A 15,093-nucleotide genomic window follows, 5' to 3' on the forward strand; every position below is an offset into this window, starting at 1 on the left:
GATAGTCATAACCTGTCTCTGACTGTAGTTTCCCTCCTATGGTTTATGCTCAACATGATATTCTGGCACCGCAGGCTGCCAGGTGCTGAAGGTTTTGTTTATGTCACATATCAACTTAGAAACATTCCTTTGTTGAGATTTATGAGGATCATTAGCTTTGTTTTTAATACAGTGGAAAAGGAAAAAAAGAAATAGTCTAATCTTGCCAACTCATCTCAGGTTTAGGTGTCTCAGTTCCTGCGCTTGTTCACCTACATTAATAAGATCACAGAATACCTGCATAAGAAAGCTGTACACTAGAGATGACAGCCCTGATAAGAGAAAAACAGACTGAATTTGGCAGTATTAAAACAGTAATGACTAGTCACTTTCTTCTGTGTGCCATTTGAAAACTCTCAAAAAAAGAAAAAAAACATTTTAAAAAATCAAGAAAAGGTTAAGGGCATTTTTCCAGTTCCATAGCACCAGCCCCAGAGAGGAGACAATAAGACTCAGATGAGCTTAGTAGTCCAGAAGTCATTCTTCTCTCAATGGGAAAACATCTTGGACACACACTCCAGTAGTTTTGTATTGTATGTTGCTATCTCTGCTAGCTGCAGAGTGGAGGGGGGTCTGTGCCAGGCAAGGGTCCATAGGGACCATTGGAATCAGTGGGGCTGGAGGAAGTTGGTCCTAGTCCAGTGGGGCGATCTGGGCTTGGTGACAAGCCAAGCTGTCTACTGCAGGGACGCTGGGAAAATGTAAATAAGAGCCTGATAAGGGCTATTGTTTTCATTCCATTCTCTTCCCAGCTGAATGGCCTACTCCCCAGCCACAGAGCATTTTATCTCAAGAGGGGGAGGAAAAAAATGGAAGGGGTGGGGGTGTGAGAGATTTAATAGCCCCCGCAGGAAAATAAAAATAAACTTACTGGACTCTTCTCTTGTTTAAGCTAATTCCCCAGAATGCGATGTCCTACTTTGAAAGGACAAGAGTGGCAAACTTTACACCAAAACTTGAAAGTTCACCACTAGTTGTCATAAATTGCTTTTACACTCAATTTCACAAAACTCAGGAGTCAAGTGTGAACATTTTTCCCCAAATAATCTGTTGTTTTATGTCCAATGCAGTGTGTATCAATTTTCAACATTCTCTGTCTGAAGCTGACAGTAATTAGTATATTGATACTGACCAGTGTTTCCATTAGCATTTTTGATTTCTCCTGAGAACAGAGACATGTATTTTAAAAACTGAAATAGCATTCTCCCCTATTAATCTAAATTCTTGAAGAAAATAGGCTGTGGAAGGCTGCTTTGAAAAAAGCCAGACATCCGACGCATTTACATTTTTTTTTTTTTTTTTTTTTCCAAATACGCCTGCGCACAAGTTGCTCTCTTTTCACCAAACCCATTTTTGGTTGCCTGTTGTGTCCACACTGTTCGAACACTGAAAGGCGTTTTAGAGTTATTTTATAGACTAATCCAGGTCATTATTCACCTCTCCCAGGTGGAAGCTCAGGGAGGACAGCAGTGCATTCCAGCTGTAGTCTCTCGTTCTGGAGGACTTGGCAGGTCGTGTCTGGCCCAGCAGAGGGGATGGAGAAGTGAGGGAGCGGCGGCTCTCTTGGGAGGGAGGTGGAAGGGAGGGGGAGGACTGGAGTAGAATGGAAGCTGGCACCGCATTATCTCCAACTGTTGGTGCATTCCTTAATGATCAAGTGCTGGACGAGCATCTGTTATGAAAGTGTGCGTGCATATGTGTGCGTGTTTGTAAGAGGGAGCATATGTGTGCATAAAAAAAATATGTTCAATGTGTTTGTCTAATTCCCCTTTTCAGCACTTTTAAAATCAGACTTTTCTTTGGTTGAAAGGAAAAAATGTCAAGCGCCGGTGCCCTGTGTGTGTTAGGATTCTGATTTGGAGTGAGTTTGTTGTTCTAAGGGAGGAAGCTGTCTCATCCAGGGGTGCGAGGCAGGGAAGAAGAGCTGAGCTTTGCTACTCCCCCTGCCCTTAACCCCTGTTTTAAGATCTGTGATCTTTGTGCCACGCAGGGAGTTAACACACACCAACACACACAGAGCACACAGCTTTTTTCTCCCTTCCTCTTTTAGGGTCAAGGGGACAAACTGAGTTGGGAATTGGAAAGTCAATAAAGCAGAAGTAATGTTATAATGACCCTGAGCTGAAGATGTCCTGTCGACCCCCATCGCACTGGAGGAAGTGGACAATCAAACAAAATGGTGACTCTGCTTGATCTCCCTGAAAGCCATCCTTAAACAAGGCCACGAGAACTACTGACCCCATGTTACTCCCTGTTCGTCTGAAGTCAGTGTGTTTGGCAGAAGGAGCAATGGTGTTTGGTTTGTGAAAGTGGGCAAGAGATGTAACAGATGGATAAAAGGAAACAACACTTGTATACATCCTCAACTGTATAAATCTCCTCTGTGTTTGATGTCAAAGCTGATAACGGCCAGAATGTTGCATTTGACAGGGCATTCTTAAACTTTCTTCCCTGTTTCTGTTTAAAATTTTGTGCAACCTAGAAAACACTACAACAAAAAGCACTTTACAGCGAGACCAAACTGAGAAAGACCTCCTGTGTGGTATTTTTTTTAAACATCTTGTTTATGAATTGTGTCTTCCTGTTGGAAGAAAAAGGCTCATAAATGAACCCCTGTTAGATATGTGGTCAACAGCTCATTATGGTGCCCCAGGGCTTTGTGGTAGTAATTTCTGTTTGCTGCGGTTTTGGATTTCATGTCCAATCTTGAGAAACAACTTTTATTGATTATGTCATCCTCAGACAATATATAAAACCTGAGGACAATCATTAGATAGTCATCCGATATGAGAAAGGACTACCACTTAAGAAAAAAAAAAATCTTAACAGGAACAAGCTTACAGCACTTAGCTTTTCACTTGCTTTTTGTCAGACTGAAGCAGTTTGTTAAAGGAGCGACTCAAGGTGGAGTTTTGGAGGCTTACTTGTGCTGCTGGTATTTGATTAGAACAGGCTGAACCCTGTGCAGGCTAGAGATGGTGGAGGCCTGGGTCAGCCAGCCCAGTATGTTCTTTATCAGCTACACCAGCGACAGCATGGCAGATTGCAGCCATTCCTCCTCTGATTCATTGTCTGCTGGACAAATGTTAATTGTTTTCATCATTGGCAGCTATGTGAACATTTGGACGTGCCCAGTCTCACTCCCTGCCTCCCACTTAATGTGTGTCTCTGCCCTTATGTTATCGTCACAGTGCTGTCTTCTCTCGTCACTCCACCCTTAGCTCATTTCTCAGCTGTCAGGCCGAGTCTTTTTTAATGTTCGCCATCAAATAAAATGCCTCTCTTTCATCTGATTCACTGACTTTTCATTTAAGTGAATTGATTTATTACATCTGCCGAACTATCGAAAAGAAGCCATATTCCATACACAGTATTATGCAAAGAAAAATATGACTAAAGCTGAAAATGAATTAATATGTCCTTTTTGTCTTTTTTAGATTCATCATGTATGGAAAAACTTCTTTCTAAAGACTGGAAAGAGAAGATGGAGAGGCTCAACACCAGTGAACTGCTGGCAGAAGTAAAAGGTAAGAATACCGAGATTGCATCTGAACCAAGCAGATTTGTCTCACAAATAACACTGAGCCATCTTAGAAAGCTCCTGACTCCCATCAGACTTACATAATATATGTACTGAATTATCAGAAAATGCCTTGTACTTTGAAATAAAACAAAGGCCTTTGGCTGCCCTCCTCATTCATGTCTCTCCTCCCTTATCTTTTGTTGGAATGCCCAACTCCATCCAAAGTGCTTTTCTTTCAAATTCCAGCCCGTTTAGACATATTCTGAGGCTCTCTGTGCTTGTCAGTGCCTTATTGTTGTTGTCCCTTCAGACGTCCTAGAGCTCTGTTACTCAGCTCCGGCACATGCAGAGCATTCATGCTGCTCTGGCAATTGTTGAACTTTAAGTGTGCTTGATGTAAACAGAGCATGGCTGGGCTGAAAGAAGAGAAGCCGCTCAGATAGGAGAGGAGACAGTGTGGAGACGTGCACAGCACTCTCCTCAGTGAGCTTGCGTTTGAGTGGAATGTCTCGACTCTGACAGAGAACGCCCTGCACAGCGTATCCAGCGCACAACAGCAAAGCACAACTCAGCACTCCCCCAAAATCTCTGTTTATGACAGGGTGAAGGTGGACTAAAGATGGGCAGGGCTGCTGCTTAGTCCTTAGCACTGACTGTTACTGAAAGCGAGTGTGTTTATAAAGCACAGGAAAGCGAGTGTGTTTATAAAGCACAGGAAAGCACAATACCAGCTGGCTGATAACACAGAGCTGCCAATGGCTCCCGCACTTCATCAGAGAACTTTTTGTGTCTTGTTTTAATGTTTTTTGGAAACCATCTAAATGATGCAAGTTATATGTTTTTTTTCCCCCAGTATTACATTATTGTTTTAATTTAAGAGGTCATAATACCCTATCTGGGTTTCCCCCCTTACCTTTACAGTGGTATTTAGCTTTATGTTCATGTAAAAGGTCTGCAGAACAAAGCCTGAAGACCACACCAAAGGTAGCTTTTATCTCACAGAAAACAGTTACTGAATTGCCTTGTTTGTAGTCCAGGCTTTTCTTCTTTCACTGAGTGACATCTCATTGAAACATGTTTGCGTAAAGCCTCACAAAAAGGCTAGTTTTACAAACATCACAAAAAGATTGAGCATCATTCTTACATCCAGCCATTTTCATCCAATAAGCTTATCAATCAGAGCATACTGGACCATCTTGGAGCTGAGCCCTAAAAAGACAAGAGTTTAAACTTTTCAGGCAGAAGGTGACACAAGGTGCTGCATTTATGTACAGTTGTAATGAAAAAAATGAGTATGTTTCTGGAACATCACCACATGTATACTTTTTTCCAGTAGATCCCCAAACTAAAATCACTAACATGAGCGTAATATAGACTCTTTAATGTTCAATGAAGATAGTTCACAAACATGAAAGGAATTCACCATATCATTGGTTGAATTATTACTTGCATGGATGGCACATACGCAAAACTAGCATTTTGTTTTAATTATCGAATACTCCACTTCCACAGGGAAGGAAAAACGGATCTTGAATGTTCTAATAATTATATTCATTGGCAATAACCTTAATGAACTGCAAGATGAATGATTGCTTGGTAAACTAGATTCATTGTATCTGCCCTAGTGTACTGTGTGTCAGTGTAGATCAAAGTGCATGAGGTAAAATGTTTAAAATGATTTAGCCTTTTGAAATCGGGTGTGCTAAATTACAGGCAGGGCATTTCTTCTGTTTGATGAATGGGAACGGGAAGGTTACTTGGTGGTCTGTAAACAGGTAGGGAGCCTGATAATAAACACTATGGCCTATGTGTGTTGATGAGTTATGGAGACAGTCTATACACCACAGTTACAAATATAAATGCTTCTCCTATCACAGAGGCAGCCTTAGATTTTTAATTAGCATGCCATTTCATATGACTGTAGACATTTCAAAGGGCTTCTTTGTGCTCACCCTTACAAATGTCTCCCTCTCTGCGTTTGATGTCTGCCTGATGTAAATACAGGCAATTAAAAAGAAGCCGAGGGTTGAAGATGCACAAGGTCTGACTAATTAAAACACAAACAAAGGTACCAAGCAGAAAACACCTTATGATTAAGATCTAAAGTGTTACGATGAATCTGAGTTTCCATTAATTGTTAGGTTAAAATGAGGACAAAAGGCAAACATGTCTGCTGGTTTCAAATAAATGAAAGATAGTGTGCAATAAAATCTGACGCGCAGATAAAGAATAGAATACCTACTGGCTGAGCGGCCTTGTATATCCTATGGAGATCACAAATTATACTGCTCACCTTTTAGCCTTCCTTTTGACATTGTACAATGAAAACCTTGAAAGCCAAGTAACTGTGTAATTGCAGACGCAAGTTGTCGAATCTGACTGGTGTGGAAATAACTTTTTGTCCCGTTCTTAGAAAACAAATATAAAATGAAAATCGATCGGTGTGACAGAATTTTACCTGAGGGTTTACCCATGAAAAGAGAGACATTCTTTTACGGCAGTTGTGTTCAAACATGCCCTGAATACTTTATTCTGTTGAAGTGAACACACTGTACAATAAACAAACAAAACAAAACAATAGTATCAACAGCATCAGAGATTTGCTTTTCAGGGTCTGCTAACCCAACCATTTACCTCTTACAGATGACACATCTATAATTACAGCTTATTGTCGTGTGGGTGTTTGGCTGCATAATGTCTTGTTTTAGGTTTTAATTTAGAGTCTGTAGAAACATAACATAATCCAATAAAGGTGGTGATCTTAAGCCAGACATGTAGGATGGTGTTATTAAGGGTTAATGACTTCAAATCTCCATCTGTATGCTGTTAGGGCTTAGTATCAGTTGGTGCAAGCGAAAAGGAGAGTTTCTGAGGGAGCATTAGTGGCGGATTTCTTTTCACCCGTCAATTCCAGAGCTAACTGTTTGTTTTCATACCTGAGCTTAGCTGTCAATCTGCAGGAACGATGAAATCTCCTGAACAAAACCACAGCGCAAGAAAAGGAGGCTGGTTGGAAGGGCTCCAAACCACACAAAGTAGCAGATAATAGAAGGCAAGGTGGAAGGAGTGCAAGAGAAAAACTAGACCGAGATAAAGACTTCAGATGTAGATACTTAGACTTTACATTTATAATTATATACTTCAGAGAATCTTTTTCCTTTCCACTTGATGCAGTACAGTAGGACATTTATAGTAATACGTATGCTATGTGAAAAATATACAAGTACACGAACATACACAAATACAGTGTCCTGAAGCAAATAAATATCCTTTCTGTTGCATGTTTGCTCTGTGCATGGTCTTTAAGCTTCATACTCAACAGAGCTGTTTAAGTTTCCCTCCTCTGTGGCAGTTCTAGACACCCAAGCCCCCCCTGCTCGAACCCTACTCAAAAGAAAAAGAAAAAATTTCATGCACACACACATGCACGAACACTCTGCTTAAGCATTCACTCAAACCAGACGAAAATGTGTAGTTTCTAAATTGGAACACAAGCTGGATTCATTCTCCTGGAATCTGTGCAAGAAAAGAGAAAGAAAGAAAAAAACTCAACACCATACTGTCGTGTTGAAATGGCAGCTTGAATTTCAAAGCAGAAAAATCAGGGCTCTTGCACTGTCACAATCAATTTGAGAATGGTGTCTACATGACAGTGGTCGGGTGCACACAGACAGTCCTGTGGCAGGCAGATAAGTGGAAGCTCTTTAGGAGTAGAGCAGAGGGCAGGGCAGGGTGGCAGCTGAGACTGATTTGATGCTGGTCCTACCTGTGGTGGCCACACTCCTGCACAGACAGAAAGGAGTCCACTGTGTGAACACAGAGTCCGTATTGTTGAGTCGTTCGCATTAGCTTCAAAACACGCTTATTTACTTAAAAATTTTACTTCATGCTTACCAGCCTCCATGAATTGATGGTCAGATGAGAACACACAACAAAATACATTTCACAGCACAGCCATCTTGAGTAGCTTTAGAAACATATAGAAAAAAAGAAAGAAAAAAAATATATAAATATTTAATATATATATGAAATAAACATATAAAAATTCAGACATTTGGATAGTATCCGAATGATTTGTGTATTTTAACTACACAGTGTATGTTATGTTTATTATATCAACTCAAACATTTAAAAACATTGACACAAATAGCACAAAACAGCATCTGTCCTGTTGCTCCAGTCAAAAATGCCTCAGTTAGCATTTTCTCCACAACACTTCAGTCAACTGTTTGCCCTGTGCACTCAGGTGAAATATGAGCCACAGTAAATCATTATTCCTCAGGCCACATTTGCCAGATGAATGCATGTCAGTGTTGGACTGTGTGTTTTTCTCCTCTAATGAATTGAGGAATTTAGCTTGTGGCAATGGAGTAAAAAAAAAAAGAAGCTAGTTCTGTGCTCACATGTGTATGTGTACGTGTGCTATTAGGACAGAATCCTCCGTGTTTATATTTCTGTGGTCTGCTATAGTTTGTTCTCTTGAAGATATTCAACAGTATATCACACATTGCATGCAAACAAATCTGCCCTTTTTTTTCATTTGAAGAGACTGTAAAATATTTACAGGGCTTTACAAAGATTAACCTATGACATTTGTGAAAGGATGTTCTACTAAAATACTGGAAACTTTTTTTTCCTGCAGCAAAAGCTAATTGTATTTTCACAACCATGAAAGGTGAATGGGCTGACCTGAGATCGTGTTAAGGATGTAAATGAAAACCAACATATTATTTAGCTGTGAACAGATAAGACACAGACAGCATTAGTATTTCTGAATCTTAGGGACCATCATAAAAGAGCATGCCAGTTAGCAAATAGAGGTGTTCAGCAGGCTTTCTAAAGTCACTATTCCCACAACCCAGTCCAATTTATCATGCAATGGTGACTGATATCTCTCAATTGCTTTCTTGTAACTTCAAAACATGATTCTTGGCCTGTTCTTTTTCATCCACATCTCCGTTCTCCCTCTTCTAAAGAAAGAATAGAAATGAAAAAAAAAATCTTAATGGATCATGTAGGATGTTGCGCAGTGCTATTGACTTCCTAGTTGAGATATTTGTAGCATGTCCTACCAGAAGGGGATCCTAGGGTAGGTCCAGGATATGCTGGATATTGTGTCTCTTCAATGATCTGAAACACCTTGATATCACCCGAAAGACTTGATATCAAGGATCGACAAGTAAAATAGTTTTATTCATCCTCATCATTCATTTTCTTACATACCAGTACCAATGAACTACCTTTATTGGAGTTTGGAACCTTTAATTAAGCTACACTGTTCACAGAATGAATGAGATTCACTGTGCTAACAAAGCTCACTCTGCTGTTTCAATGTCAGTGTGAGGTGCAATAAAAACAGCTATGATGTGTTGTTGGATTTAATGATAAAATGGGTATTAACAGCTACACAGGTGTTCATGTAGACCTTGTAAATACAACTTTCAGTTATCTGTGCTTCTTGTTATTCCTCTTGTTTCATTGATGTGATCTGGATTAAACTAAGACAAAGTGTTGATACACTTATTCAACAAAACCAACAGTTTCTATTGCACAAACCAAGGAAGCAAGCGCTTTCTGATTTATTCATCAGTTGTGTAAGATCTATGAATAAATACTCTTTCAAAAGAATGAGATAACATCTAACTACTAATTCACACAGTACGCCATTGCCTTCATCGCTGTTTGGTAGGATTTTATATGTGAGGGACCTTGACAACTGTGCATTTTGTCTGTATTTTAAGGGCACTGAGGGTGGATATCTTAACATAAATGAAATGAAAGATGAATAGAAAAAAGGGAGACAATTATTGTTTTCATGTAATTGTATTTTGATTTTATATACTGCCCTGCATACATGCATGATCTCCCATGGTGTCTGGATGCCTGGTATGTTGCTTTGTATTATAAAAGTCAAAGAATTATGCATTAGATCGCTGAAAGAACAGATGTAAGGTTTCTGTGCAAAGGTATCTTTTATTGTCAGTGTGAATTTAAGGGTCACTGCCATACCCTGTGGAGTAATGTGTTCAGGTTGAGCCTCTGACTTGGCTTTTACGAATTTCGCTTGTCTGGTGTCATGGGCAGTCAGTGAAGTGCTAGAGCATTAGCATAATTATACTGAAGAGTGAAGCTTTCTCTATCATCAAAATATTAGTCTCCATCAGTGTTCACCATGACCAGCAAAATCAAAGCAGAGGAAGAGTGCTTTTATTAATTCCTCTCCACATGCCAATCAGAAAATAAATTTTTTAAAGATCTGTGCTGAGCAGGTAACACACTAGAGCAGTAAGCAGCTAATAATGTCTGGGCTGATGTCAGTTTAAGTGGTTTTAAACTTTTGAGAAGATTCTACTTCAGACCAAGAGGATGGAACTTTTTTAACTGAACAAGCTTATGTGTTCAGACAAATAACAGGTAAGCTTGAGGACCGAGAGTAATTGCTGCTAGAGGATGACGTGCTTGTGAGTCACTGCTTCTGCTTGTTAATGGGGTTTTATTGGCAAGATTAACAGCCTTTATATCACAGCAGAGGCAGCAAGCCAGGTGAAACAGCTGTTGCTCATATTGTCTTGGTTGTAGGACATGGCGGCACATTAACACCATATTACTGGAAACACATATGGCCTTGTAGCGTTGCTGAACAAGTGTGCAAATAGTAGTTAAAATCAAATGAATGCCATGAAAGCTGCTGTTATATTAGGTTTCCTGCCAATATAGATCCACAATATGAACTGTTCTGATCACTGGAAAGTTAATAACAAGATAGAGAATTTGGGTTTCTTGTTTTAATCAAAGCAGCAGTCATGGCTTTTGACAGAGGTCTGTGACCAAATAAAAATCCTATTTTTAACACTATAGAAGGTACAAAAAGATACTGTTTGCCGTAACTCAGTTGGCCTCTGTGTTTTTCACAGAAAGAATAGACAAAGGATCAGGTGACGGCAGTGTTCACACACACGTGCATTTACTCAGAGACTCGTACCTTTTATCAATTGAACCAGGGTGAAAAACACATCTGTAGACACACATGTCTACGTTCACACACACTTTAGGAGAGAGCAAAAACAGAGAGCCTCAGCACGCATGGCATTCAAGCTATGTGCGGTTTGTGTGTGGATACAGCTTGGTACAATTGCAGCATTTAGACAAGTCCTAATTTACTTAGGATGGGCTTGTAGCATATGGAAGCATCCACAATAGCTAACTGATAGAGAGACAAAGAAATTCCAGTCCTCGGGTGCTAAAAAACTCAATTCAGATCTGGTCATAATGGCTCAGCTGTCTTAACCAAAGGAAGGGGAGAGAATAGGGTGCCTTGTGATTTTCCCCCTTTTCACCCTCACCCTCCCTCACTTTTCTTCTTTTTTTTTGTGCCTGAATCTTTTATCTGTGTTATTCACTTGGGACTCTTCAAAGTAACAAGCCTCCTTCTTTTTCCCCGGTACTGGACTTGGAACCCAAATTAGAGACTGCTTGATTAGAGCAACGAGGAGGGAGCCAAGAGAGAGGGAAATGTGGGTATTGGACAAAACAAATCGCACCCCTACAAAGTGCCTTTTATCCAAAGACCCCAAGGCTCAAATACCCCCGTTCCTCCCTAAGCAACCATGGCTCTGCTTGTTTTTCTCTTATCATTTATTTAGTCACTCGTTGATGTTGTCTGCCCTACTTTATGACGTTTAAAAGGGGCAGGAATCTCAAAAGGTGAATTCTGAATGGGCTGAAACTGTACAACACAGCTTTGCTGTCTCCTCCTTCTTTGAGTCAATCCACAATTTGTGAAGTTGGTCTGAGAAAAACAAGAAAAGTTCCAGCGCAGCTTGACCACTAACTCCTAGGCTCCTCTTCCTGTGTCAGGCTGGTATTGTCCTACTGAGCCTCAGTTGTCTACCAGGGGGATGTCACAACATGTTAGGTCTGGCCTGGCTGCTAGGGTTTATGTAGCGCCAAGGCATCTCTTAGCTGTCTGTCTCCCATCGGAAGAGCAATGTGAGGAGACATGTTAACAGGCGGACCTCAGCCCCACCGCTGTTAAAAGCCATGCAATATGCAGGAAACGGCCTCTTTTGTCAGCGGGCTGGTCAGAAACAGACCACGATTCTCCTCTTCTGTACCACCCAATAAAAGTTTTATCTGCATTTTAAAGCTGATCCATAATTTAAAGCAGGAAGAAAGAGATTTTAACACTAACCAGCCAACAAAAAAACATATGCGTCTGATTTTCTGCTCAGCTGTGTACTGTCTCTAAAGTGAAATTCCTCCACTATATCTTCCATGCTCCACATAATTTTTAATTCTTCTTGATCTTTCAGCATTGTTATTATTGTAAATTAAATGTTGATAATTATGATTTAAATTGTAATGGCCTAAGTTACACCACAGAGGATTCTTTGGGCTTCCCACAGTTCAGTTCAGAATCCAAACAATGAACCCTGTGTTAGTATTCTTGTGGTGTCTGGGCAGGATGAGGCACCCCACACTCAGGCTAGCCCATCAGATTCTTCTGTGTACCCTTAACACACGTAGCCCTTTACATTTAGGTCCACTAAGATCAAATACACATTATGTGCTGTACATTCCACTTACTTGTTGCAATGTATTTGACTTTTTGCTGTTTTGAGTCTGTGATCTGAAGCTTCATCCAGATGATGCTTTTCTTCTCTTTCTGTATTTCTACCTTTCTTCTTTCTCTTTCTGTGTTCATGCCTATTCCTCTTTCTGACTGCAGTAATAACAGCAGTGATGTATTGTGACATTGCCTGATGTGTCTTGTGAGTGACCTGTAAAAGGCAGCTCCGTCATGGACACAGCCACAGGTTAATAAAATTGGTGCTGATTGTATCCATTTTACACATAAGCCATTCACAACAAGTGTAGTCTGGTGAATAAGAAGTCAATTTAGGCCTTGGAAACTGCACACAGGCCCAGTGAATAGCTGCTTTTAGGTGTTTTTTTTTTCTTTCTTTTTTTCATTAGGTGAAAAAATGGAGAATTGCAGCTCTCTTCCACGGCAGCAGGCAGTGGAGGCAGAGCAAGGCAAACTGAGGTTCAGACAAGCCTGCCAGTAAATTGCCCTGAATGGGTTCTGGAGGTTGACAGGCTCTATTAAGACAAACGGCTTTCCTCATCGGAGAGATAAAATAAATCAGGTGTTTAGTCAAATTAAAATAGTTTGAGTGGAGAGGGCCCCTGGGAGCTCTCGGAGAAACTCAAGACAGATGTGGTCAGAGATGAGAGGAAGACACCCAGGAAAGAATTCAGCTCCTGCTGGCCGCCGGCCAGACTTCGCTGTACTGTTATCTGGATCTTAATGCTTTTATCCTTCTCTTTCTCTTAGACTGTCTTTCTATGTCTCTTCAGTCTGGTTTTCTATCAGTTTTTGTGTTCCCTCAGATCAGCTTGTCACACAGGAGTGCAGTAGGAAGAGGGTGAGTTACTGTCTAGCCTTTCACTGGCAATTATGTTGGCTGTGTAAGTCAATGGTAGGATCACTTAGCATTGATTAGGCGGAGGGAGTGAGCAGTGCAGCGGAGCCACTTGCACACAGTGTGGACACGTGTGCGTTAGAGAAAGCTGCTATAGCAGCTGCAAGGAGAGAATGACTATTGGTCTGTCACTGCTTTGCAGTATGCACTTGCAAGAGTGACAACAGGTTGCTCAGTGTTGATCAAAATGTCTCTTAGATTATTTCCAAAGTGCATTCAGAACATCTACTTGGCTCACAAAGTATTGTTTTTGTTACTTTTTTTTGACAAATCAGATGTTTCTGCTCTAATATGTTGGTGTGACTTCCATATCTAAAAGGTGTGTGGTTTCGAGGCCAGCGCAAACAGTAACTCTTAACACTTTCTCTATAACAACCCCTGGAATACTTGACGCAAGCTGCCACCTCAGTTTGACAGCTCCCTGCAGCTCTTTGTCTGTGTGCCGGGAACAATTCCTTTCCTTTCTTCCTCTGAAAGCTGTGAACACCAGCTACAGCAAAACCGTCAACTCCAGGCTGTGTGTGACCTTAACACTTTCCAGTGAATTCACTGCAGTTGGTTACTGCCTGTGTGCTTTCTATTGTATTAGATATTGTGTACACTACAATAGCCCAATATGATGATCGTTGTGTGCACCGTGGTCATTTGTTTATATTTAGCAGTATACAGTCTGGACCCTTCTGCAGTTTTATTGCAAAAGCCTACACCCTGGTATCTAAAACTTTTGAGTACTTATATTTCTGTCAGGTATGTGTGACACATACTTGTATTTATGTTCATGTGCTTATCTATTCCACCCCTTACCTGGCTCTATGTCACCTCTCTCTAGGTACTCCAGAGAGCTTGGCAGAAAAGGAACATCAGCTCTCCACAATGATCACCCAGCTGATCAGCCTGCGAGAGCAGCTTCTGGCTGCCCACGACGAACAGAAGAAGCTCGCTGCCTCACAGATGGAGAAACAGAGGCAGCAAATGGAGTTGGCTCGTCAGCAGCAGGAGCAGGTAACTGCTCACTGTTTCTCTTTTCTCACAGTCACAGTTTTACTCGTTCCATCTTTCTGTATTTCAGCTGTGAACTCTCTTTCTGTCTTTCCTTATTTATTCTGCGTCCACCTTCACATTGCTGTTTATTCTATTATTCCTCTCATATCAATAATAAACCAAATTTAATACAATCGTAACAAACTGTCACTTTACCATTACATTTCATGCCCAAGATGTGCCAATAAAATCTTACTTCTCGGGAGAAATTTAGAGTAATATTAGATTGAAGAGATGTTACACTCTTTATTGCCTCAGATATTTTGGTCATGCTCTCTAAGCCACATTTATGCTGTGTGGTTGGGAAAATGTTATTATGACTTGTATTAACAAATGCGAGGCAATGTGTGAATTAAACGTTATATTAAACATGGAAGCCCTCTATATCTGATAAATCGGCTCCTATTAGAACAAGCCTGGCATTAGATTTGCAGCACAAATCAGGCCAATGAGCCATATTGTACAAATCAGCAAATTAGCACAGGCCATGAAGTGTGTTAATGTCTGGGAAGAAATAAGGACACAAACTATCCACAGAGGCGACACTTTTATTATCACCAGCCACCCTAATGGCTATGAGTCAATTATCAGCAAGGAGTTCACTCAGAGTTTTCTCAGCCCACTCTCAGACCTTCCTGTGGTAAATGAAGAGATAGACCATACAGCTTGGAGTGATACATTTGGTCATAGTACACTAATAATACATTAACGGTATTGATTTCTTTTTCAATCAATGATGTTCATCCGCAAACTACACTCCACTCTTTAGGCTTTGTAGACATTGCAGCATGAATGAGCAGCGGTATAAAATATTTGATCTTATTTTAAAATGGAAGAATATTATTAAAATGGAGGCGCGAGTGGGAGACATGGTGGATAGAGGGAGAGCCCGCTGAGAGCTAGAATGTCATCAAGCCATCAAGATACAACACAGTAATTAACTGTTGACACTCGTGAGGAAGCCAGCACAAATTAATCTTGACACATTTGCAGACGGCAGATATC

General features: G+C 40.6%; 1 protein-coding gene across 6 annotated transcripts in view; it reads left to right on the forward strand.

Annotated features, from left to right (window-relative positions):
- Positions 1–15,093, forward strand: part of sox6 (SRY-box transcription factor 6) — a 130,587-nt gene that overhangs the window by 61,723 nt on the left and 53,771 nt on the right. For all 6 annotated transcript variants that reach the window (XM_075459976.1, XM_075460010.1, XM_075459990.1 and 3 more), the window contains 2 exons: positions 3,477–3,566; positions 13,877–14,049. In XM_075459976.1, the coding sequence (XP_075316091.1) occupies positions 3,477–3,566; positions 13,877–14,049 (263 nt within the window). The remainder of the gene's footprint in view (positions 1–3,476; positions 3,567–13,876; positions 14,050–15,093) is intronic.

This window comes from Odontesthes bonariensis, chromosome 1 (assembly GCF_027942865.1).
Source record: "Odontesthes bonariensis isolate fOdoBon6 chromosome 1, fOdoBon6.hap1, whole genome shotgun sequence".
NCBI classification, from domain to species: domain Eukaryota; kingdom Metazoa; phylum Chordata; class Actinopteri; order Atheriniformes; family Atherinopsidae; genus Odontesthes; species Odontesthes bonariensis.